Consider the following 24,762-nt stretch of genomic DNA (forward strand, 5'->3'; position numbering starts at 1 on the left):
AGTGATTATGGCCACATCTGTCTGAGAGAGAGAGGACTTCTTTAATATAGAAGACAGCCCCTGGTTGATGGCTGCCAGTTTGGATTTTGAGAAAGGGTATAATGCCTGCTTGTTTCAGTATTCTCTCTTGAAAGGCCTAGAAAATGACACATTTTCAGGAGATAATTTTATATCCTGCATATATTACCTTTTAATGGTAAAAGTTAATTGTGCCCTAGCTGGTCTGACTCAGTGGACAGAGCATCGGCCTGAGGATTAAAGGACCCAGTGTTCAATTCTGGTGAAGGGCATGTACCTTGGTTGCAGGCTCCTCCCCAACCCCAGGCCCTGGTTGGGGCTTGTGCAGGAGGCAACCAACCGATGTATTTCTCTCACATTGATGTTTCTCTCTATTTTTCCCTCTCTTTTCCACTCTCCCTAAAAATCAATGGGAAAATATCATCAGGTGAGGATTAACAAAAAAAAATAAATTAAAAATAAAGTTTTTTTAAAAAGTTAATTTTGTTGCTTCTTTATTGATAGGCACAGATACGGGACCAAGGACCGTTGAGATAATCAGGGTAAGTCTGTAATTTTGCTGTTTTTCTGGTTTGTGTTGGATTTGCATAAATGTAATTTCCCCCTTAATACAATTGGTTGGATTATTAGTGTGCTCCTTTAAGTTACTGAATAAATATGTGGTCTGTATAACATAAACAGACTTAGAAAAATATGGTAAAACACATATCTGACAACTGAATTTTTTGATACATCACATCCACTACATTTTGTGCATGTACTTAAAAATTTTGCAAAACAAAAAATGGCATCAATTTTGGTAGCTTTTTTTAACTTTAAACCAAGACCTTTTAGCCATGCAATAAGTTTTTGTTTTTTTTTTTACAGCATTTGCAGTGATTTTCAACCAGTATGTCTCAAGACTTTGTAAAACATGCAATACCAAACTATTTAGTCAAGGCACTGATTTCTTTTCCCTTAGGTTGTCAAAGAAAAAAAAAAATGACAACAGCCAACATAATGGTCATCCAGTAAAATTAAATCAAAATTATACTTGCCCTGGCCCATGTGGCTCAGTTGGTTGGGCTCCGTCCTGTGCACAAAACGGTTGCCAGTTCAATTCCCCGTCAGGGCACATGCCTAGGTTGCAGGCTCAGTCCCTAAAATGGGGTATGCAGGAGGCAGCCAAAAGAAATTTTGCTCCCACATTGATGTTTCTCTCTCTCTCCATTCCTCTCTCTAAAAATCAATAAAAAATATTTTTTAAAAATGTATACCTATTTTAACAAAAAATAAAAATAAAATAAAAATAATTTACACCTATGTCTTTTCAGATTGCAAAATATATTTTGGTTTACCACAGAATTTTAGTACTTAGTTTATATGTGCCATGAGGTGAAAAAGGTTGAAAATTGCTGGCATATAGCATGATGTTATTGGTTATATAATATTCCATCATGAATATGCTATAGCTTCCCCTTATAAAACAATTGGCATATTCCTCAACTTTTGTTATCTTTTATAGCAAAATATCTTTGTATTTTCTTTTTGCCCATATCATGGGTAATTTTCTCAGAAATAACTACTAGAAATGAAATTGTTGAGTCCAAAGCCACAATTGCTATTAAAGTCTTTTCTACATATTGCTAAATTGCCCTCCTGAGAAGATTGCATAAGATGCATTTCTGTTCATACATTTATCATATCCTGAATTTCAAACTCCTGCATGATATCCAGAATATTGGAAAGTGGACTTCTATTTTGATTACTTTGACCATTAAATTTGGGGTTCAAAAAGTAGTAAAAAAAAAAATGTATGACCTTGTTGTAATCATCATAACTGTAGTAAAGTGATATCCAACATAGCTTAGTTCTCTGGAGTCAATCATAGCTGTGTTTGAAGGCAGTCTGCTATGTATTACCTCTGTTATCTTTGGCAAGTGATTTAACCTCAGTTTTCTCATTTGTAGAATGGGTGATAACACTGTTTACCAGGTAAACATTGTTGTGTGGATTAAATGAAGTCATGCATAAGTAGTACTTAGTACATCATCTAATGTCCAGGAAGTGGCATCCATTATTATTGGCTACATCTTTGACTATATCTGCCTTATTTGTTCCCAGTATCTTTCCACCAGAGTGGCAACTCATATGTTCCTGTGATGGGGGAGTCAAATGTACCAACATGTGCATAATTATGGATAAATTAAGGAAACACCATGATGGATTTGAACAAAACCAAATTATTGCATAAATTTCTCCTTATGCCAAGATTTATAAAATGTCATTTTATGTCTTCTTAGTCATTTCAGCTATTTGTTTTTACAAGCTTTTATTAAAAGGCCTGCTCCTACCAATTGTATTCTCCCACACATGGTCCAAGGAGAAACTTCATAAAGAAAGTCATCATGCCGTTTTGCACGCAGGGCTTTACTACTGATGCATTCAGAAAATATCAGCTAGGCACAAATACTCCAGAAAACAAGATAGGGGCTGCCTGTTACTGGAGAGGCCAGCATTGCTATTTTTCTGTCTTATAGGTGTGACATGGCAGCACTAGTAATATCTATAATAATAAAAGCATAATATGCTAATTAGACTGGACAGCCGAATGACCTTCCGGACAAAGCTGTGGCAGATGGGGCGGGGGGGTGGGGGGGTGGTGGCCAAGGAAGGGTGATCAGGCAGGCAGGCAAGTGGTTAAGGGCGACCAGGCAGGCAGGCAGGCGAGCTCTTAGGAGCCAGTGGTCCCAGATTGCAAGAGAGTGCAGGCTAGACTGAGGGGATCCCTCCCCGCTCCAATGCATGAATTTCATGCACCAGGCCTCTAGTTAATAATAAAGAATAATTCCTCACACTTATGTGACATGAGGTTGTAAGGTTCTTTATATGGTTTTTGTTGTCCTTTTGTTCTTTTCCCTTTTTCCAAATTTACTGAGGTCAAATCAAAGCACCCTAAGCTGTGTATGTTTTCAGATGATCAATGAAAACTATAGAAGCTTTGCGACCATACAGATCCCTTTACCACAACCTTTCTGCCATAGTTTCATATGCTTACATTTACATAATCTGAGAACCCCACCAAATAATGTGATAATTTTTGCTTTCAACTTTTCTACATATTTTAATGATCTCAAGAAAAAATATTGCCCTGGCCGGGTAGCTCAGTTCGTTAGAAGGTCGTTTGGATACGCCAAGGTTATGGATGCAATCTCTGGTCAGGGCACATAACCAATGAATGCATAAATAACTAGAACAACAAATCAGTGTTTCTCTCTCTCCCTCTCCCTTCCTCTCTCTCAAAAATCAATTTAAAAAACTTTTAAAAAAATAACTAAATAAAACCAAAATTGAAAAAGGAAAAAAAAAGCCCTGGCCGGGTGGCTCAGTTAGAGTGCCATCCCAATACACCAAGGTTTTGGGTTCCATCCCCAGTCAGGGCACATATATGAGTCAACCAATCCTAAATAATAAGAGAGTAATATGTAAATTACCATTACTCCGCTACGCCCACGATTGGGCCAGCGGGAGGTGCAGGGGGAAGGACTTGGGGTGGCCGGTTGGGCCAGCGGGACGCTGAGCTCGCATCGCCAGCGGCAGTGCGAGCTCAGCGTCTGCGCCATGGCTGTGCTGCAGCACAGAAGGGGCCTCTGGGGCAGCGAGCCCACGTCCTGCTGCGGAACATCAAAAGCGGGGAGCGAAAGCGGGGGAGCTGGCTGTCTGTCCGCTCTAGCACCAGCGGACCCCCTGCCATCAAAAGCCAGGAGCAGGCTGCTAGCAGTGTCCGCGGAGCGTGCTAGGCTTTGCGGGGCAGAGGATATGGCCTGGATGGCAGGTTAGGCCTAGGGGACCCTACACGTGCATGATTTATTTTTTTTTAAATATATTTTATTGATTTTTTACAGAGAGGAAGGGAGAGGGATAGAGAGCTAGAAACATCGATGAGAGAGAAAGATCGATCAGTTGCCTCCTGCACACCTCCTCCTGGGGATGTGCCCGCAACCAAGGTACATGCCCTTGACCGGAATCGAACCCGGGACCTTTCAGTCCGTAGGCCGACGCTCTTATCCACTGAGCCAAACCAGTTTCGGCACACATGCATGATTTAATCATGCACTGGGCCTCTAGTGAACACATAAATAAGTAGAACAACAGGTGGATGTTTCTCTCTCTGTCCCCCCTCCCTTCCTCTCTCTCTCTCAAATCAATCAATAATTTTTTTTAAAAACTAGAGGCCTGGTGCACAAAATTTGTGCACGGTGGGGGGTATCCCTCAGCCAAGCCTGCACCCTCTCCAATCTGGGACCCCTCAAGGGATGTCCGACTGCCCGTTTAGGCCCGATCCTACTGGGATCGGGCCTAAACGGGCAGTCGGACATCCCTCTCAAAATCCAGGACTGCTGGCTCCCAACTGCTCACCTGCCTGCCTTCCTGATTGCCCCTAACCACTTCTGCCTGCCAGCCTGATCACCCCCTAACCACTCCCATGCCAGCCTGATTAATGCCTAACTGCTCCCCTGCCAGCCTGATTGCCCCTAACTGCCCTCCTCTGCAGGCCTGGTCACCCCTAACTGCCCTCCCCTGCAGGCCTAGTCACCCCTAACTGCCCTCCCTTGCAGGCCTGGTCACCCCCAACTGCCCTCCCCTGCAAGCCTGTGTCCCCCCAACTGCCCTTCCCTACAGGCCCAGTTGCCCCCAACTTCCCTCCTCTGCCAGCCTGGTCCCTCCCAACTGCCCTCCCCTGCTGGCCATCTTGTGGTGGCCATCTTTGTGTCCACATGGTGGCAGCCATCTTTGGCCACATGGGGGCAGCCATCTTGTGTGTTGGAGTAACAGTCAGTTTGCATATTACTCTTTTATTAGATAGGATAGAGGCCTGGTGCATGGGTGGGGGCCAGCTGGTTTGCCCTGAAGGGTGTCCCAGATCGGAGTGGGGGTTCCCTTGGGGTGTGGGGCAGCCTGGGTGAGAAGCCTATGGTGGTTTGCAAGCCAGCCACGCCCCCCGGCGACCCAAGTGGAGGCCCTGGTATCTGGGATTTATTTATTTTCTATAATTGAAACTTTGTAGCCTTGAGCGGAGGCCAGGGCCAGCTAGGAAGCTTGGCTTCCTCCATTGCCGGAGAAACCCAAGCCTCCTGCTCGCTCCATGGCTGCAACCATCTTGGTTGGGTTAATTTGCATACTCGCTCTGATTGGCTTGTGGGTGTGGCTTGTGGGCATAGCAGAGGTATGGTCAATTTGCATGTTTCTCTTTTATTAGTGTAGATTGGTCACATTTTCCTGTTTTTTGGCATGTCAAGTAATTTAGGATTTTACCCTGGGCCCCATGGATGTTATGCTGTGTGGACAGGATACAGTCACCCAGTTAGGTTGAGACTACAAGTTCTATCTCCCCTTTTGTGAGTGGTGGTTCTGTTCTATAGTTTGGCTCTATTTCACACCTGAGCCTGAGAATCCACGGGTTCACTCAGAGTTAGAGGATCCCTCCTCTGTCTCCCTTATCTCAAGTTTTCTTCTTTTATTCTCCTGCCACCAGGGGCCCCTTTTCCTGGTTCCTCTGACCAGAAAGATGGAAGTTTCTCTCCAAACATTAGCCGTTTGTACCATTTCTACAGCTCCTTACCTGGGTCTCGCCCTCAGTACAGCGCCACCAGGAAAACATTTGGGACCAGGGACCTTCATCCCTGCTGTCATTTCTCCAAGTTTTGGTTTTTCACCACATTTTGAGTTTCTTTACTTTTCAGAAGCCCCGGTAGTTGTGTTTTGTTATTTTGACATGTTCTCCATTTTAATCAGCAGGAGAGAGGTGCTATCATGTGTATGCCACCATGCTGAATCTGGAACTTGTCATTTTTTCCTTTAGTGATTTTTAAAACACTAACCCTATGATAGAAATATGGGGAAAACCTGGACTGAAGCCAGGATCTCTTCAGCGGGGTCCGAGTAAACCATATTGCCTCACCTAATATCTTAGGGAGCATTTCCTGTCACATTTAATTCTCTCTCCGAACTCTGTTGTCATTATAGTGAGTGTCCTCTAACATCCTTTGTTTTAACGCAGTTGTGCGGCTCTTTTAGAGCCAAGTATGTTTGTTCACACCCCCAAGAGCATGATATGTGTGGCAGTTTAATTATAAACACCATATGAGAACATACTTGCCAAGTTGCATCAAAATTGGCCACTAAACTGAGCGGTAGCATAGGTTTTGTTTTTTTACGACTACTATTGCCTTTTTTTTAAAAAAAATAAACTATTTTAATCCTCATCTGAGGATATTTTTTCAATTGATCTTGAGAGAGCTAGAGAGATTGAATCCACAACCAAGATATGTGCCCTTGACCAGGAATTGAACCCAAGACCCTTCAGTTCAAGGGCCGATGCTCCAACCACTGGGCAAACTAGCCAAGGCTACTACTGCCTTTTAAAAATATATATATGTGTTTTTTGATTTTTAGATAGAGAAGGAGAGAGAGAAATATCCACATTCCTTACTGGAGATCGAGCCCAAAACCCAGGCATATTCCCTGGCTGGAAATCAAACTGGGGACCTGTTGGTCCATGGGACAATGCTCCATCACTGAGCCACACCGGCCAGGCTACTATTGCCTTTTTTTAATTAAAATTTTTATTTGTTGATTTTAGAGAGAGAAGTGGGGGGAGAGAGAGCTAGAGAAGCATCCATTTGTTGTTTCACTAATTTATGCATTCATTGGTTGATTCTTGAATGTGCCCTGACCCGGGATCGAACCTGAACCAGCAACTTGGAGTATCTGGACAACACTCTAACCAACTGACCTACCCAGCTAGGGCCCTTACTGTTGCCTTTTATTGAGCCTTTTTTTTTTTGTAGGCTAGGACTGCACTATATCGTCTCATTTAATCCTCAAACCAACACTGTGAAGTAGGTGGTATTCTTCCCATTTTATGCCTAGAAATGGAAGCTCTAAGAGGTTAAGGAACTTACCGAAGACTCCCCAGCTACAGTGCTAGAGCTGAAACCCAGGTCTTTCTGACTCCAAAGGCCCTGCACTTAAGTCCTGTGCTACCCTGACCTCCTGCAGCACTGAGTGTTTTGTTCAGCAGCTTTCATGGGACAATCAGGCTGCGGCTCTTTATTAAATATATGTTGTGTTTTGCTTCTTTTCTAGGAGCTCAGTGATGCCCTTGGAATCAGTATTGCTGGAGGAAAAGGAAGTCCCTTGGGAGATATCCCAATATTTATTGCCATGATTCAGGCCAGCGGTGTAGCTGCACGCACACAGAAGCTTAAAGTAAACAAGGGGGGAATGGTGAAGCGCTAACAGCATGGGGGGTGGGAGAGGAAGTGGCAGCCATGGGCACTTTGTTTAAAGTTGGAATTCCAACAGCCTGGAGAGACCCATGCTGAGGGCAGAATGCATTAGAGAAAGTTTATACCTGAAATTCACTGGGTCCCTGGGCATATAAAAATACTATTGTTTGTATGAAAGCTTCTCGATGAAAAGAGAAATTGCAGCTCATTTACAAAGCTTCCCATACCATTTTTTTAGCACTTAATTCCACCCAAAGTTCATTTTTACCTGAGAGTGATTTGCCCGTAGAATCTTCCTTCAATCAAAAGAATCGACATTGTTATAATTTTTTCCCCATTGCCCCTTAATTTTAACTGAGGTAGAAAAATAAAGCAGAAAATATTTGGCTTCCTCATTAGAGTTTTATTGAACAGTTCATTTGTATAGCCCACTATTACTGGCGAATGGATGTATGAAATGCCACCATTACCAAAATACAAAAGTGGCCTGCCGTGCCTTTTAATAATCAAAGCTGACCCCCTTCTTGTTTCTCTGATTGGCCTGTGTCTGAGGAAAGCCATAAAAATTCCTCATGCTGCTGAACATGCGCACACCGGAGACAGACGGAACCTTCACAATGGCCACAAATGGGGACTATGACTTCCAACGAATTTTAAGCATTCTTCTCAAATTTAATTTTTCTTAATGATAGTGATTTTCTCCCACTTTTGTACTTCCAGGTTGGAGATCGGATTGTCAGCATCAATGGGCAACCTTTGGATGGGCTGTCTCACGCGGACGTGGTTAATCTGCTGAAGAACGCCTATGGGCGCATTATCCTGCAGGTACTGCCATCAAAGGAGCACACAGCTGCTGGGGGCAGATAAGTGGCGTGCAGAAAAGATTGAGCGTCACTGGCAGGAAGCATCACTGCCCAGCGGGGTGCTTGCTGATGTGAATTATGAAGGTTGAAAGCAAGAACTTATTATTTTTATTCAGAAATTCTTTAATGCCACCCATACAGGCAGTGAGCATGATTATATGAAAGCATAACAAGGGGAGAAAAATTACTCTTTGCTTCACGCGCTAAATCAACGAGGCTTTCAGCTTCCAGCGTTCTTTTGTAAATCAGAGTTTGCAAGGAATAGGAAATGGTTTCTTTTCTTCTGCCCCAAAACTGTTACTGAACTGCCCAAGTGCTATTTCTTCCACCCACATTAAAAGAAGGGAGAAATACAATGCTCTTTTTCCAGTACCTAAAGTGATTGCCGACACTGTTAAATTCTCACTGCGTGGTAGTCATCAACCAAGGCAGGCAAGTATTTATCAGCTGTGGTCCTCAAGAGTATTGTTCAGAGGCACAGGGACATATACCAGGAAGGGAAAATCAGGTGTGCTGTTAATTACCTCTTCTTAGATTCTCAGTGCTTCAAATGTGTCTGAGGTTGATATGCAGTGAGTGAGAGGCAGCATAATGGCAGTGAATGTCGCTAAAGCGTTTCCCCGAAATGTATGATCATAATCACCATACTTCTGCAGAAGTAGTATTCAGTGGTTTATAGGTAAAAAGAATAAAACCCACCATGGTGTACCTGAGAGAGAAGGCTAGAGCCAGCCCCTCCGATCATTCTAGCCCTAAAATAAGTTCGAATTGAAAAACCATTACTTCTGGGAGAACCAAACTGTGGTGCTTAACTCTCAACGATCCAAGTCCAAAGTGCCAAAATAGACATTGGAAAAAGTATACGGCTTTCAGCCTGTATGAAAAGAATCATAAAAATACCATCAGTTTTAAGGGAGTTCACATGATCAACAACCTATTCATTCAATGGTTTGGGTCCCCGAGTTCCTGTTGAGCACAAACCGAAACACTATGTGGACTGGCTGCAGAGTTGGCTTCCCCTTTCCTCCGTGTCCCCACTGTCAGTGAAACCTTACATGGTCACCTCCCCTTCCTCCCTCTGCCAGTTGTCAGCGCCTCCAGGCCCTTCCCTGTTTGTTCACTGTGCTCGCTTTCCCTTCACGTTAGGCTGACCCCTGGAGGCCCCACAAGTGCAACTCTTCAACCTCAGAGCTGTGGACTGTTGGCTAGGTACTGAATTTTACTAGTAAGAGGAAGTTATTTCAGATGATAACTATGCCAAGACAGAAAAGTGTTCCCCTTAGCAAGATCTGCTAAGTATTGCTATTTTCGTACACTGATATTATGTGCCCAGCTCCACCTTCTTCACAAGGAAATGGGGACACAATGCGCAAGTGTAACATTCACTATAAAAAGCACCTTGCATGAAAATGAACTCATGCTCGCCCATGCGGAATTAGCGCTCCATTCAGCCAAGTTGTCACTATGAACACACTCTTGAAGGAGTTCCTTATTTTTCCTAGGTCTGCATTTTAAGAAGAAAATGATATTCTCTTGCATGAATCACATGAGTTGGTGTTATTTTTTTTTTTTTAACATGTGTTATTAAAAGCTCAAGGGAATCCTTTGGGCTTTGACAGTGTAATGTGCACAGTTAGGAGTATGGAGCATATGTGCTGCCAAAGGCTTTAGACACAAAGCCCAGGAGACTCTCATGTTCTGCATCAGACACCTTCCCCTTGCCTAGAGTATTTGCTTTAATTAAAACAGAGTGGAAGTAGTACCGGCAATCCAATGCTCACAGCTCACTTGTCACTAGGTAATTGTTTATACTATCAGATGAGCCAGCCTATTGACAGAACCATAGGGAAAGCCAGACAATTGTGTCTGACGATGTGAAAAAGACTATTGCCAGTGTATCTGCGAAGCAGTCAACAGCTACTAATTGCATAGGGAAGATCAAGGTCTGGGTCAACAGACTGCAGCGTGGAGAAGGGGGGAAAGAGGGGAAGAGTCAACCAGCACTTCTGGAAGCTTCTCCTCACAGTTTAAATTGCCATCTCCAGGCGTAATAAGGAGGTAGATATGCGTAACCTTCAAGTCTGATGGTTCCTTATTCCCAGTTATAGATTGGTCACTGGAGATTGATTTGGCTATGAGGGGTCATTGAAAATGTTTCCAATCATATTTGCTTCTGTAGTTTGGTAATTTGTCAGTTCAGCTCTTTTGTCTATAAAAGTACTATAGAATTTTTTTTGGATAAAATCAGGTAATTCAGGCTCTCTGCTTAAAGAAAAAAAACCTTTTTTTCACTCTTTATTTTTTTAGAACATAGAGGATAAAAGAGCATATGAGGGATTTTTATCACCAAAGAAAACTGTGAGTCTTGTTCTGGGTTCTGTAAGAGATTTTCCAAACACTTTAAAACATCGGAAAATAGGTGGATTGAGGGAGCATTGACCAATCTAGGAAATTCAGGAAGAGTGTGCTGGGAGAGAAGAGAACATTGCAGTTTGGAACCTCCAGGTGGAGAGATGTCCAGCAGGCACACGAAACGTGTTGCCGGTGGGGCGGGAGGGCGGAAGGGGCGGGGGGACCTCATGCAGGAAACAGACAGGGTAATCTAAGCCATCGGCAGATTTTTTAGGTCGACATCCACCCTGCCTGCCACGTTAAACTTCATAGATACTGGTTCACTGAATGGCCGCTGGTTTGATTCGCGGTCAGTGCACATGCCCAGGTTTCAGGTTCAGTCCCCAGTTGGGGTACATGCCAGAGATAGCCAACGGCCAATCGATGTTTCTCTCTCTCTCTAAATAAAAATCAATAAAACATTTTTTGAAAGATGGTAAATTTCAAAAATGGCTTACCAGCATAACATTTAGCTTATATCTCTAGAATTAAAAAAAGTTCAGTGTGTCTCTAGGGAGTGAAAGCGTTGAATTTTTTATTGTGTACTGTATTATTTAAATTTTTATCATGTACATACAAAAAGAAATTACCTGGAGAAATAAAATAGAAAAGGACCAGAAGTCAAAAATACAGTTCCTAGACACTAAGGAATAAAAGAATTTTAAGAATAGCACACTTACCAACGAGGCAAAAGTAAATAAAACTATAGAAAAGTCACTACAACTGGCAGATAAATCACTGACAATCTTTAATACAATTGAGTTCTTTCTTTTAGAGTTGGTGGCAAGTCAGTAGAGAGCCAGGGAGTAATTGGGAGCAAAGGAGATAGAAGAAAAATTTTTTTTCAGGGGAGTTTGAATCAGATGGCTTCTCTTTTAGGGTGATCATTTTCTAAGAGTGAATAAAGAAAAGATTTTGGTATTTGAGAGAAGTGCTTCTGTGCTGAGAACCAATTCCAGCATGTAATAATTACAAGAGTTTCACCAAAAGGTTGGTGAAGCTTGGGGAGCTCAACAGGGTTGAGTCAAATGTAGTTTACCTGTTGGAAATGGCTAAATGGCACTTCCCCCAAACCTGAATAGGATTGTTAACTGCCAGACAGCTCAGGGCATTTTATTGCCTCCTGTTAGCCAAACACCTGAATAGTTGTAGGCTATTCCCCAAACTGATAATGCTTTTGTATTTACCCTTTGATACCTTACCCTTTGAAGTGTATATTTCCACCTTGCCTTAGGATAAATCAGTGTGAATAAAAGCAGGGTCCTGAGTGAAGGAGGAGAGTCTTCTAGTTCCTTTTAGCTGAAGTTCCTCTGACCCCAAATACCTTTTAAAAATATCTTTCCTCCTTGGACTCCTTCTTACTCATCTACAAGAAGCCCCTTTCTCCAGAATGCTGAACCCTTTGTAAGGCTGGGAAAAGAACCCCGGCATTATGATGCCCAAACGAGGGACACAAACACTTCTTAAAGTTTAGTAAACTCTAGAATCACCTTGAGATGATCCCACCCCCAGTTATGATTCCATAGGAGTGGAGTGGGATCCAATAATTTGCATTTTTAACAAGCCCCCAGATATTGCTGATGTTGCTCTTTTAGAGACCAGCCTGAGACCCACTGGAGCAGGGATGAGTAAAAGATTTGCACGTATTTTCCTCTATGCCTGGAATACCCATTTCACCACAACTCTCATCCCCTCTTTTTAAATCTGTGAAATCCTTTGTTTAGAAACTCTTCAATCAAGAAGAGGAAGTGTTCATGATGGTTCACCCAAAGACCATGAACTTATCCACAGTGGGGACAGTGTCTGTGCCTTAGCTCAGGGCCTGGCCCAGAGCAGATGCCTAGTACATGTTGGTTGCATTGAGCAGGTTGCTGAGCCATGCTGATCAGGTTGAGGATTTGAACTTAGAACAAATCAGCACAGTTACCAATTGGGTCCAGAAAAATTCCAGTAGAGGAGAAAGAGGGATTGGATTGGGAGTATCATTAAGGGACTGGTTTGTGAGTCATTCTTAACCTTGGTTACACAATAAAATCTGATTCCAGCACCCTGGTGATTTAATTGGTCTGGGATGTGGCATGGACATCGGGATATTTTAAAGTTTCCCAGGTGACCCATGGGTTGAGAACCGCTGCTGTAGAGCCTAAGACCATCGGAAAACACAAATATTTACATTACAATTCATAACAGTAGCAAAATTACAGTTATGAAGTAGCAACGAAAATAATTTTAGGTTGGGGGTCACCACAACATGAGGAACTGTACTAAAGAGCCACAGCATTAGAAAGGTTGAGAACCACTGGTCTAGGGTATGACTAGTTTCTAAATAAAAACTTTAAGCTGGTGTGCTTTCTACTTCATTACACCAAATGCCAGATGTGGGATGAGGCAAGCTTTTCTTTTTTAAATTGTTGATTGATTGATTGATTTTTTTAGAGACAGGGGAGTGGGGGAAGAGAGAGAGACAAAAAGAAACATCAATATGTGGTTCCACGTGTGCATTCATTGGTTAATTCTTTTTTTTTATTCCAAATCTTGTGCTCTATATGGCACTTTATTATTTTTTTATTTAATAAATCTTTATTGTTCAGATTACAATTGTTCCTCTTTTTTCCCCCCATAGCTCCTCTTCACCCGGTTCCCACCCCACCCTCTGCCTTACCTCCCCCACACTGTCCTCATCCATAGGTGTACGATTTTTGTCGTCTCTTCTCACACCCCCCACACCCCTTTCTCCCTGAGAATTTTCAGTCCACTCCCTTTCTATGCCCCTGATTCTATTATATTCACCAGTTTATTCTGTTCATCAGGTTTTTAATTCACTTGATTTTTAGATATGTATTTGTTGTTCATAATTTTTATCTTTACCTTTTTCTTCTTCTTCCTCTTCTTAAAGAATACCTTACAGCATTTCATATAATACTGGTTTGGTGTTGATAAACTCCTTTAGCTTTTTCTTATCTGTGAAGCTCTTTATCTGACCTTCAATTCTGAATGATAGCTTTGCTGGGTAGAGTAATCTTGGTTGTAAATTCTTACTCTTCATCACTTTGAATATTTCTTGCCATTCCCGTCTGGCCTGCATAGTTTCTGTTGAGAAATCAGCTGACAATTGTATGGGTGCTCCTTGTAGGTAACTGTTTTTCTCTTGCTGCTTTTAATATTCTCTTTGTCTTTTGCGCTTGGCATTTTAATTATGATGTGTCTTGGTGTGGTCCTCTTTGGATTCTTTTTGTTTGGGGTTCTGTGCGCTTCCTGGACTTTTAACCCTTTGCACTCGCTTGCTTTTTTCTTGATTCCTGCTACCGATGCTAACTGTGTCGAGTCACACTCGACATCCGAGTGCAAAAGGTTAAGTCTATTTCTTTCACCAGGTGGGGGAAGTTTTCAGTCATTATTTCTTCAAATAGGTTTTCAGTATCTTGCTCTCTCTCTTCTTCTGGAACCCCCATTATTCTGATGTTGGTATGCTTGAAGTTGTCCCAGAGGCTTCTTACACTATCTTCAAATTTTTGGATTCTTTTTTCTTTTTGCTTCTTTGTATTTCAAATCTTGGACTTGATTCTTGCATTCCTCTAGTCTGCTGTTGGGTCTTTGTATAATATTTTTTATTTCAGTCAGTGTATGTTTAATTTCTAGTTTGTCCTTTTTCATATCCTCAAGGGTCTCGCTAAATTTATTGGCCTTTTCTAGGAAATTCTTGAAAAACCTTATAACCGTGGTTTTGCACTCTATATACAGTCGTGTGTTTTCCTCCATTTCTTTTGTTTGTGATCTGTTTCTTTGTCTCTGCATTTTCGCTGCTTCCCTGAGTTGACAGGGTAGCTTTATGTGCTAGGTGTCCTATATTGCCCAGTGGCTCGGCCTCCCCAGTTACCTGAGGTGGATACTCTTGGTGCACTGTGTGTACAGCCTTGTTGTAGTTAAGTCTTGATTGTTGTTGGTATCACTGGGAGGGATTGACTTCTAGGCCAATTGGCTGTGAGGATCAGCCGTGTCTATGCCGGGAGAACTTCTGTGCTGGAGACAGCCTTGAGACAAGACTTGCAAAATTGCAAAAGCCTCTGTGCTCAGCTTGGATAGGGCGGAGTGGAGTCTCAGAGCTAAGAAGACAGTCTTGGCTTCCTGTCAGCCCTGCCCTATGAGGCCCCTGGGTCTCAGTGTCCCTCAGTAATTGCTGCAAGCACCTCTAAGAGTAAGCCGCCCTCAAGTTTCACCCACTGCCAGATAGTCCAATTTCTCCCCCAATTAATCTGGATTCCCAGATTCTCGCCCGGTACTGGAGTTCAGCGCAGTCGGGACCTTCTGTTTCCCATCCACTAGAGAAAGCCAGTGGTGCAGTCAGCAGTCAGTCCTCCCTGCGCGCACTTGCACACGTGCCTCCAGACCTCTGCCTTTTGCGGCTCCTGAGTTTCCACCTGACATTCCAGATTCCCCCCTTATAAGCCTGGATCCCCAGGGTCTCGCCCAGAACTGGGGTTCATTGCAGTCAGAACTAAGGTTCAGCACCATCGGGAGCTTTTGTCTCCTTCCTGCTAGAGAAAGCCAGCCAGGCACTCAGCCACCCACGTGTGTGTCTCCGTACCTCAGCCTTTTGCAGCTCCTCTGATTCTTCGTGTGCTTTCCTCTTTCCTTCTAGTTGTAGAATTTCCACTCAGCCAGCTTTCATGTGGTTCTGGATGATGTTCATTTTGGCTTTTATTTGTAGCTTTGAAATTGTTGTGTGAGGTAGCAGTTTAGGTATTTACCTATGCCGCCATCTTGGTTTCTATCGGTTGATTCTTGTATGTGCCCTGACCAGGGATCAAACCTGCAACCTTGGCATATTGGGCAGTGCTCTAACCAACTGAGCTACCCGGCCAGGGCCAGGAAAGCCTTTCTTAATTGTTCTTCTGTGATGCACCTCTATCTTAAGATGCCAGCTTTCGCTGGAAATCTCCTTACCTGGATAGTCTTCCTGTCTTTTTCAGCATGCCTGCCCTCTGGATCCATGCTGGGTCTGAGTGCTAACTTCATATTTTGTACTGCAAGATTTGAGTCCTAACAAATCTAAGGGTTAATCGTATTCCTTTACATGATCGGCAGCTCTGGAAAGTTATAAGCAAGGATCTCAAGCTCTTGTGCATTGTAATATTGTAGTTATCTGGAAAATACTTTGACTTCTCGATTCTCCAAAACGTAATCCCCCAAACCTATTTTTAAGGAAAAGTACTCATCCTAGGATTTGTGCAATAAAGACCTGTGCTTTATAGCTCAATTAGACGTTTTATTAAACATATATTGTTCTAATATAGAAATACAATTCTGACTGGATTTAATTTTGCTTATAACCTAAATATCAAATGCCACAAGGAGACAAGGCATGAGAGAGTATCTGAATGAATACCTCCCTACAGAAAGCAGTTTAAGGAGGAGACAGAATTTAAGAAGGAAATTGATGTTGATGGGAAAACCCTATTGGAGGGGGGAACACAGAGTGAGAGGTGGTTTCAGTTGGAGGGGGGAACACCGAGTGAGGGGTGGGTGCGGTTGGAGGGGGGAACACTGAGTGAGGGTTGGGTGCAGTTGGAGGGGGGAACACCAAGTGAGGGGTGGGTGCGGTTGGAGGGGGGAACACTGAGTGAGGGGTGGGTGCGGTTGGAGGGGGGAACACTGAGTGAGGGGTGGGTGCAGTTGGAGGGGGGAACACCGAGTGAGGGGTGGGTGCAGTTGGAGGGGGGAACACCGAGTGAGGGGTGGGTGCAGTTGGAGGGGGGAACGCAAAGTAAAGATGAATTACAGTCTGAGGGGGAAACATGCTTATTGGTTCTTCCTCTTCCACTAATTCAAAGGTCTCTGCATGTTCCTCGGGCTCAGCAGATAATGCTTCTTCCCCGTCTTTCATTTTACAAGTCTCCCCCTCTGGTGGGGTGGTTTCCTCCTCTTTCCTTTCATAAGTCACCTTCTCAGGTACAGAGATTGCCTCCTCCTCCTCCTCCTTCAGGTCAGCCGCTTCCCTCTCCTCAGATGAAGGGATTTCCTCCTTCAGGTCAGATGAAGGGATTTCTTCCTTCAGATCAGCCACCTTCCTCTCCTCAGATGAAGGGATTTCTTCCTTCAGATCAGCCGCCTTCCTCTCCTCAGATGAAGGGATTTCCTCCTTCAGGTCAGCCGCCTCAGGTAGACACTTATTAAGGTTTTGATCATAAGTTGGGGAGGATGTAAGAAAACAAAGTACTTTCATTAAATGCCTGGTGAAACTTTAAACTGGTAACTTAGGAAGATCTGTTCAATTTAGTGAATGTCACCCAGCAATTCCATATCTAGTGACCTCCCTTACAGAACCACTTTAAAGATTTCTATAGCAGTGCTATGTGCAACAATAGGAGGAACTTGAAAGACCCAGAGGATTTGAGCTAGGTGAATGGTTTTGCAGGATGAATGGGAAGCGAGGGAGATATCTGCCACATCTCCAGGTCTCCAGGGATGAGAGATGAGAGGAACGTGGGTTGCTGCTCTGTAAAAAGCCAGACCATAGGCTTCCAATCTTAACCCTTTGCACTCGCTTGCTTTTTCTCTATTCCTGCTACTGATGCTAACCGTGTCGAGTCACACTCGACATCCGAGTGCAAAACTGTTAAGAGTTGGAGCTAGTGCCCTGGCCAGTGTGACTCAGTTGATTGGTTGTCATCCCATGCACCAAAAGGTCTCCAGTTGAATTCCCAGTCAGGGCACATGCCCAGGTTGCAGGTTTCGGGCTTGATCCCCAGTAGAGGGCATGTAGGAGACAGCCAATTGGTGTTTCTATATCTCTCCCTCTCCCTTCCTCTCTCTCTAAAATCTATAAAAACATTTCCTTTTTAAGTTAAAAAAAAAAAAAGTTGGCACGGCCAGCATGGCTCAGTGGTTGAACATCCATCATCAATCTATGAACCAGGAGGTCAAGGTTTGATTCCCAGTCAGGGCACATGCCTAAGTTGCGGGCTCAATCCCCAGTGTGGGGGGTGCAGGAGGCAGCTGATCAATGATTCTCTCTCATCATTGATTTTTCTATCTCTCTCCCTCTCCCTTCCTCTCTGAAATAAATAAAATTATGTTATTTTTTTTAAAAAGAGTTGGAGTTGGCCCTAACCAGGTCCAAAGACTCCAGACTCCGGACACCACAGCTCTTGAACCACACATTCAAGTTGTGCAGACCTAATACCAATCATCTAAGGAACTCCGAGCCTCCACTTTGAACGGCACGTGTTCACATCTGCCCCCCACAGTAGATGGCATCGATCGCAAGCCTGTTTTTAGATGGCAGGGAACACATTTGCTGTCCCTTGGTTTCCTCTGCTCCCATCTCTATCCTCTGAATCTACCACAGAAGTTTGTACCCAGGAATTCAAGATATCCTTTTTTTTTTTTTTAATAAGTTTTTCGTTAGCCTGTCTGCCTTCCCCTACTTCAAAACACACAAATAGATCTCCCCTAGCCTTACCTCCATGCTGTTCAGTCCCAGGTGTTGGTGGGGCAAGAGCAAGCACTTCAGACGCAGAGCTGAGCCAATACTCATAGACCACATCTTCTTGAACTTGTATCCAGCTGAACATATACCTCCTTCCGAGATCAGATTATTATTCCCTTTCACGAGTTAATCCCTGGGAGGGCAAATCAGAAAAACTTGGAAATGAGATTATCCCCTTTCATAAATTAATCCCTGGGACGGCAGATCAACTTGGGAGACCAACAATGCCTTGGGGCTACAAAGTCATCTGTGGGTAACAGGTTTGTGCTCTCCTTATCTTCCTGCCAAAGACCTAGCAGTTGACGAAAATCCTTCTCGTTGCCCACTCAGCCCCTTGGGTTCCACTCCTACAAAATAGGCACAAACCTGGTAACCCCTAACTGCTCCTAGGATCTTAGGCGGATCTCAGATTTAATATTATAAGTGGTTGGGAGACTCTTTTTATTTCAGGGTTCTGGGATGAGCTGGAGGCCTTGATGTTTTGGAGGAATGTGATTTTTTTCTGCAAAATGATGTTGTAGAAGTGTTCTCACATTTTCTAGCTAGATTTTAAAAAATGAGCAAAAATTGAACTATCACTTTGGTTTCATAATTTGAACTATCACTTTGGTTTCATAATTTGTATGGCTGATTTCATGAACTCTTGAAAGTATCTTTCTTGGTAAAAGTTAAAAAGTTTTATTCTAGAATATCTGTGGGGTATCTGTCTCCCGCACCCAAGCCCTCTCCGTGTGGTATAGGGGAATGGGATGATGTTTTCTTGCCTGCTGCCAAGCACAGGCCATGATGACTGCCTGCTCTATTTGCACCAGCTGTTAGACTATCTCTCGGCCCCTCTTCCCCTCTCCTTCCCTCCCCTCATTCCATATCTGTACTGTGACGTCTGTGCCCTCTTAAAAAAAACAAAACAAAATAAATAATAACAACAACAACAAAAAAGAAAAAATTAAAAATAAAAAGTGAAGTCTTTCCTCTCACACCAGGTGATTTGCCTCACTCTGCACGTGACTAAAAGCACTAGATTCTAGAGTAAAATGGCATGGATTTGAATTCAACCTTTACTCCTTAGCTCATGTTAGAAAGTTACTTAACCTCCCTGTTCAGGTGTTTCTGTCTGTACTATGGGAATAATCATGGCACCCACAGGTAGGGACTCAGAAGCATGCTCAGCATAAAGTAAGTGCTCAGCTTAATAGTGGTACTGTTATATATAGAATAAATGAATAAAGAATCGAACAGCTTGCCATGAGATCTTCATCAACCCCACAACAGATGGCCTGTTGCTGGGTCAGCTGAAAGTACGTGTCCAAATTCCCACCAAGTCTAGGAATCCCCTTCACCACACCCCAAACTGATTAATTTTGTGTCTTTACTTGAGTGCTTGCTTTGGTGGGGTGCTTATGCGCCATTCCATTGTAACCTCTATCAGTCTCGCTCTGTATTGTGGAAATTCAGAAAATTGAGTGTCATAATCCCTACTCCTTAGGAGGGTTTTGGATTCACTCTACAAATACTCACTAGGCAATTATGTGCCAGGCACATTAACATTGAGAAGCAGCCCTTATCTTCAATGAATCCTGTGACTGGATGGTAATGATAGTCACCCAAATACACGTCACAATTTGTGAGAACTACTTTGAGAGTCCTGTGGAGAGGAAAAGAGAAGAAATATACATAAACATGGGTAGCCAGAGAAGGCTTGTGTAAAGGAAATGACTCCAAAGCTAATGCCAGGCTGGCTGGTTTGGGGTAGGGGGGCGGGGAGGGAATGTGGGGATGAAGGAGCAGTGGATCCCAGAGAACTGTGGAATTAGGGTGGAGAGGAAGGAGATAAATGGGATTAGACAAGTAGGCAAGGGGAGGACCTTTGTGTGTATAATTAGGGAGTGTCAATTTTATTCCAAGTACTAAGGTAGACCATTGAAAGGTGTTAAGTAGAGGAGTGACATTATCCAATTTATATTTAAAGAGATAAATGGCTGTTGTGTGATAGAGAGATTTGAAGGGGATGAATGGGGATTCCAGTTAGAAGGCAGCTGATGGTGAGTTGAATTAAGATTGTCACCATGGAGATGAAAACTAAACAGATTTGAGACCTATTTTGGAGATAGACTGCAGAGGATTTGGTGATGGATTACATGTGGCTGGTGAGAGAGGGAGCTAACAGGCTGATACTCAGAGAGTAACACCTGAATGGTTAGCTTCCTAGCTTCCTTTCCATTTGGACAGTCACCAGCCAGCAATCAAGTAGCCTCCTATCTAATAAAAGAATAATATGCAAATTGACCATCACTCCAACACACAAGATGGCTGCCACAAGATGGTCTGCAGGGGAGGGCAGTTGTGGGTGATCAGGCCAGCAGGGGAGGGCAGTTGGGAGGGACCAGGCCTGCAGGGGAGGGCAGTTGGGGGAAACCAGGCTGGCAAGGGAGGGCAGTTGTGGGGGGACCAGGCCTACAGGGGAGGGCAGTTAGGGGTGACCAGGCTGGCAGAGGAAGGCAGTTGGGAGGGACCAGGCCTGCAGAGGAGGGCAGTTGGGAGGAACCAGGCCTGCAGGGGAGGGCAGATGGGGGGGACCAGGCCTGCAGGGAAGGGCAGTTGGGGGTGATCAGGCCTGCAGGGGAGGGCAGTTGGGGGTGATCAGGCCACAGGGGGGACAGTTGGGGGTGACCAGGCTGGCAAGGGAGGGCAGTTAGGGGTTACCGGGCCAGCAGGGGAGGGCAGTGGGAGGTGACCAGGCCTGTAGGGGAGGACAGTTAGGGGCAATTGGGCTGGCAGGGGAGCAGTTAGGCATCAATCAGGCTGGCAGGGGAGTGGTTAGGGGATGATCAGGCTGGCAGGCAGAAATGGTTAGGGGCAATCAGGCAGCCAGGCAAGCACGCGGTTGGGAGCCAGCAGTCCTAGTTTGTGAGAGGGATCCCAGATTGGAGAGGGTGCAGGCTGCGCTGAGGGATACACACACACACGCCCCCTCCTCCCCGCCCCTCCCCCCCCCCGTGCATGAATTTTGTGCACTGGGTCTCTAGTTTTCAATATTATAACTAGTGGATTTCTAATTAGTCAGCTAGAGGTGCCATCTACTAAAAGGTAGAAAACTAGAGTAAAAATAAATTGAAGGGATTCTGCTTTTGGATCAAGAGTTTGGATTTGCTTGTGTGCATTGTAATATCTCAGGGGCTTATTAATTATCCATTTTAATAAGCCCCTGAGATATTAAAATGCAGATGTTAAGTTGACAATTGCATTTAACAACTAGGCTGAGAATTGTTGGCACGTTGTTGACATTCAAAGCTATAGGAATGTGTATGCTGTCACCTAGACCCTGCGTGTGCAAGTGGGAAGTGGGCCCAGGACTGAATCAGAGTGGGTGAGTAGAGAGCAAAGACTTAGAAAAGTGGGCAAAGCCAGAGAGGCGGCGGGCCATGGACATTTGGGCCAGGTGATGGGGATGGAAGGTGGAGTGGAGTGGGTTTATGAAGATGGTGTAGGCTAAGAGTAGGCAAGATTACAGAGGTCACGTGCAAAGGCAACTTCAAAACACTTGCTGTGGTGGAGAGTGAAAGGGGCTGGTGGTCAGAGGCAGGGCTGTTGTGAGGAGGGAGAATCTGTCATTTCCTCTTTGTCTCTTATTCTAAATACCCCCCCTGTTCATTTAGTCATTCTTTCTATGATGGTATTCCAGAATATCCTGTAACTTGCACTTAGCCGTGTTTTCCCCCAGAGTAGGGTGCTTCACCCAAAATGTGTTCTGATTCACCCGGGGCTGGGGCCGGGGCTGGCCTGTCACTTGCTTTCCTTCTAAATATTAACAGATACAACCAAGCGTACAGGCAGCCGCGCCCTCTGTTGGTTTATTATGAAACTGCAATCAAATCAAGCTCCTTTGCACTGCTTAGTCCCTTCACTGTCATTGTGCACTGAGGATAATAACTTGGAAGAACCATTGATCAGGAGCATGGGTAGCCCAGGAGCTCTTGAGAAAGAAGCTCTGATAACTCTGAGGTGAATACAACTTCAGGCTAAGCAGACAACGCTGGCTTTTATGATTCCCACCTGACAGATGAGGAAGCTGGAACTCGGGCACGGCGTCATTTAAGTGGGAGAAACTGAACAGCAGAACTCCTTTCTGTGTCCTAGTATGGGCTGTCAGAGCTATTCCATATTTCTTCTGAATGCTTTGGAATGGTTTTTTCAGGGTAGAAATACAAGGTGAATGTTTAAATGTTATTCCGTTATACTTTTGGGACCATCTAAAAGGCAAATCAGACCCTGGCCAAGTAGCTCAGTTGGGTAGAGCATTGTCCAAGGTTGTGGGTTTGATTTCCCAATAAGGGCACATACAAGAATCAACCATGAAGGCATAAATAAGTGGAACAAAAATATTAATATTTCCCTCTCTCTTTCTCTCTCTCTCTTCTCCTCTCTCTAAAATCAATCATAAAAGATTTTAAAGGAAAATCATAGAGATATTCATTCTTTCTTTCATTCACCAAATATTAATCAAACACCTAATATATACTGGATAGTTTTTCATAATAGAGATACAGTAGTAATGGATTACAGGAGTAAGTGGAAGTTGCACTGACACTCTCTCAGGACCAAAGTGGAAATACAACTAAAATACAGAGATACAGTAGTAAACCAAACAGACAAACTTCCTTCCCACACATTCAAATATGAAGCGATGGGTGAGCCCTGTGGCACTCAGAGGGAGAGGTTTGGGAGATATGACGAAATGGCCAGAAGGTCCAAAGGAAACTTGACTAGTGCGGTGTCATGGAAGCCAAATGAAGAAACTAGTTTGAGAGAGAGTAAGTCACTGTGTCAAATGCTGCAGATGGGTTGAATAAGATGAGGAATGAGAACTGACCGTTGGATATACTATGGTTTCTCTAATTCTACCCTGACTTATAATGCCTTGTCTTGTGCTAACTTTTCCCCCAGGTTGTAGCAGATACCAATATAAGCGCCATAGCAACTCAGCTTGAAAACTTGTCTACGGGCTACCACCTTGGTTCACCCACTGCTGACCACCAACTGGAAGACACAGAGTAAGTGTTCTAGAAGCAAAGTGCCTATTATGTGTGTGGGCAATGCTCAGTGAGACCTTTTCCAGCTTAATCTAGAGCATACTTCCTGAAGAAGAGGAGGGGAAAGTGCACACTACTTTTCTAATTTGTAGACAGTCTCCAAGAGAGTACAGGGTTTCCTCATTTCTGACAGAGCTTTGTTCCACTGGATAAGTTCTTAACAGACTGTTGGTGCATGGCCTGCACGCCCTGCGTCTGGTCACTTTGACATGTGCCTAGGCCTTCTCCCCCAAGAAACCACAGAATTACAGCCCAAGTGCACCCTGTCGATTATGCAAGGAACTGGGTTTCCTCAGTTTTCTAAGCAAAATCTTGTAGCACTTGCTGGCATCCTTCATTAAAACAAGTCATTACCATGAAAGTTGCTCATTAAGGCAGTGTTTCTCAAACTAGAATGTGCATAATAATAATCTAAAGAGCATATTTTAAAATGCTAATTTCGATGGGCCCATTCTCAGATTCTGAGTGGGTGGTCTGCAGTGGGCTACAGAGAGGCAGAGGACCCGCCCTTCAAGAAATGCTGCCTAGTTATTCCTCTCAGTACCAGCACTGCCTGGTCACCAATAAGTGCTCCATAAATGTTTGTTGACTGATCTGAATGGTTTATTGGAAAGATCTGGTGATCACAGCCATTCCCAACTTTTTCCTGGTATTTTATCAATTTAAATGACACTTTTGGATTTGTTTTTCTTGAGGAAAGAATATTAAATGAAGTTCATTTTACTATGTTCTCATTATGAAAGTAATAAGTCATGCTTTTAAAATATGACAAATACATGAAAATATAACATTTTCAAGCTAAAAATAGCCCTTTCTTTAAAAAAAAAAAAAGTCAGGACCCTTATAGGAAGAGTAGTATACATTTAACAGTTTTTGATACCCATTTTTTAAAAATTTGTATTGATTTCAGAAAGGAAGAGAGAGGGAGAAAGAGAGACATCAATGATGAGACTCATTGATTGGCTGCCTCCTACACTCTTCCTACTGGGCTCAAGCCCGAAACCCAGGCATGTGCCCTGACCAGGAATTAAACCATGACCTCCTGGTTCACAGGTTGACACTCAACCACTGAGCCATATATGCCAAACGATATCTTTTATTTTTTATTTTTTATGATTCCACAGCTGCACAGCTCCTGACAGGTTGAGAACCACTAGCTTAAGAAAATTTAAATCACTTATAATCCAACCACTGTTAACATTCAGAGATTTTTTTATTAGTATTCTAGATGAAAAATTATAACTAATTGAAAATGTGAGATAAATGGAGGCAAAGTCCATCTGATGTTGCCAGTTGAGAAGTGGAACGCATTCCTCCCTCTCCCCCTGAAACAGGTCTCTAATTGGCAATAGATGGGATTAGGAAGGTCTCTAATGATTTGGTGGCCCCCAGGGGCTAGTTCTAAAACAATGGCTTTAGACATCTCGGCTCCCATTTCAATATTCTTGGAAATGGGGGCTTATGTTTGAAAGAGGAAACAAATCAAGATCATGTCTAGCCAGTGAGTCATTACTGAGAGTACTTATAAAGCGACCAAGTGATGAAAGGTAGGGCCTTATTCATGACGTCATTACCATTCAGCTGTAGGGGATAATTCATCATTATTTCATCGGATATTTATTAGTGCCTTCCTAAGGCTC

General features: G+C 43.6%; 1 protein-coding gene across 1 annotated transcript in view; it reads left to right on the forward strand.

Annotated features, from left to right (window-relative positions):
* Nucleotides 1–24,762, forward strand: part of PATJ (PATJ crumbs cell polarity complex component) — a 316,022-nt gene that overhangs the window by 282,580 nt on the left and 8,680 nt on the right. Inside the window, exons 40-43 of the mRNA XM_028142315.2 lie at nucleotides 523–560; nucleotides 7,147–7,269; nucleotides 8,010–8,114; nucleotides 22,977–23,083. Of these exons, the coding sequence (XP_027998116.2) occupies nucleotides 523–560; nucleotides 7,147–7,269; nucleotides 8,010–8,114; nucleotides 22,977–23,083 (373 nt within the window). The remainder of the gene's footprint in view (nucleotides 1–522; nucleotides 561–7,146; nucleotides 7,270–8,009; nucleotides 8,115–22,976; nucleotides 23,084–24,762) is intronic.

Source organism: Eptesicus fuscus, chromosome 9 (genome assembly GCF_027574615.1).
Source record: "Eptesicus fuscus isolate TK198812 chromosome 9, DD_ASM_mEF_20220401, whole genome shotgun sequence".
NCBI classification, from domain to species: domain Eukaryota; kingdom Metazoa; phylum Chordata; class Mammalia; order Chiroptera; family Vespertilionidae; genus Eptesicus; species Eptesicus fuscus.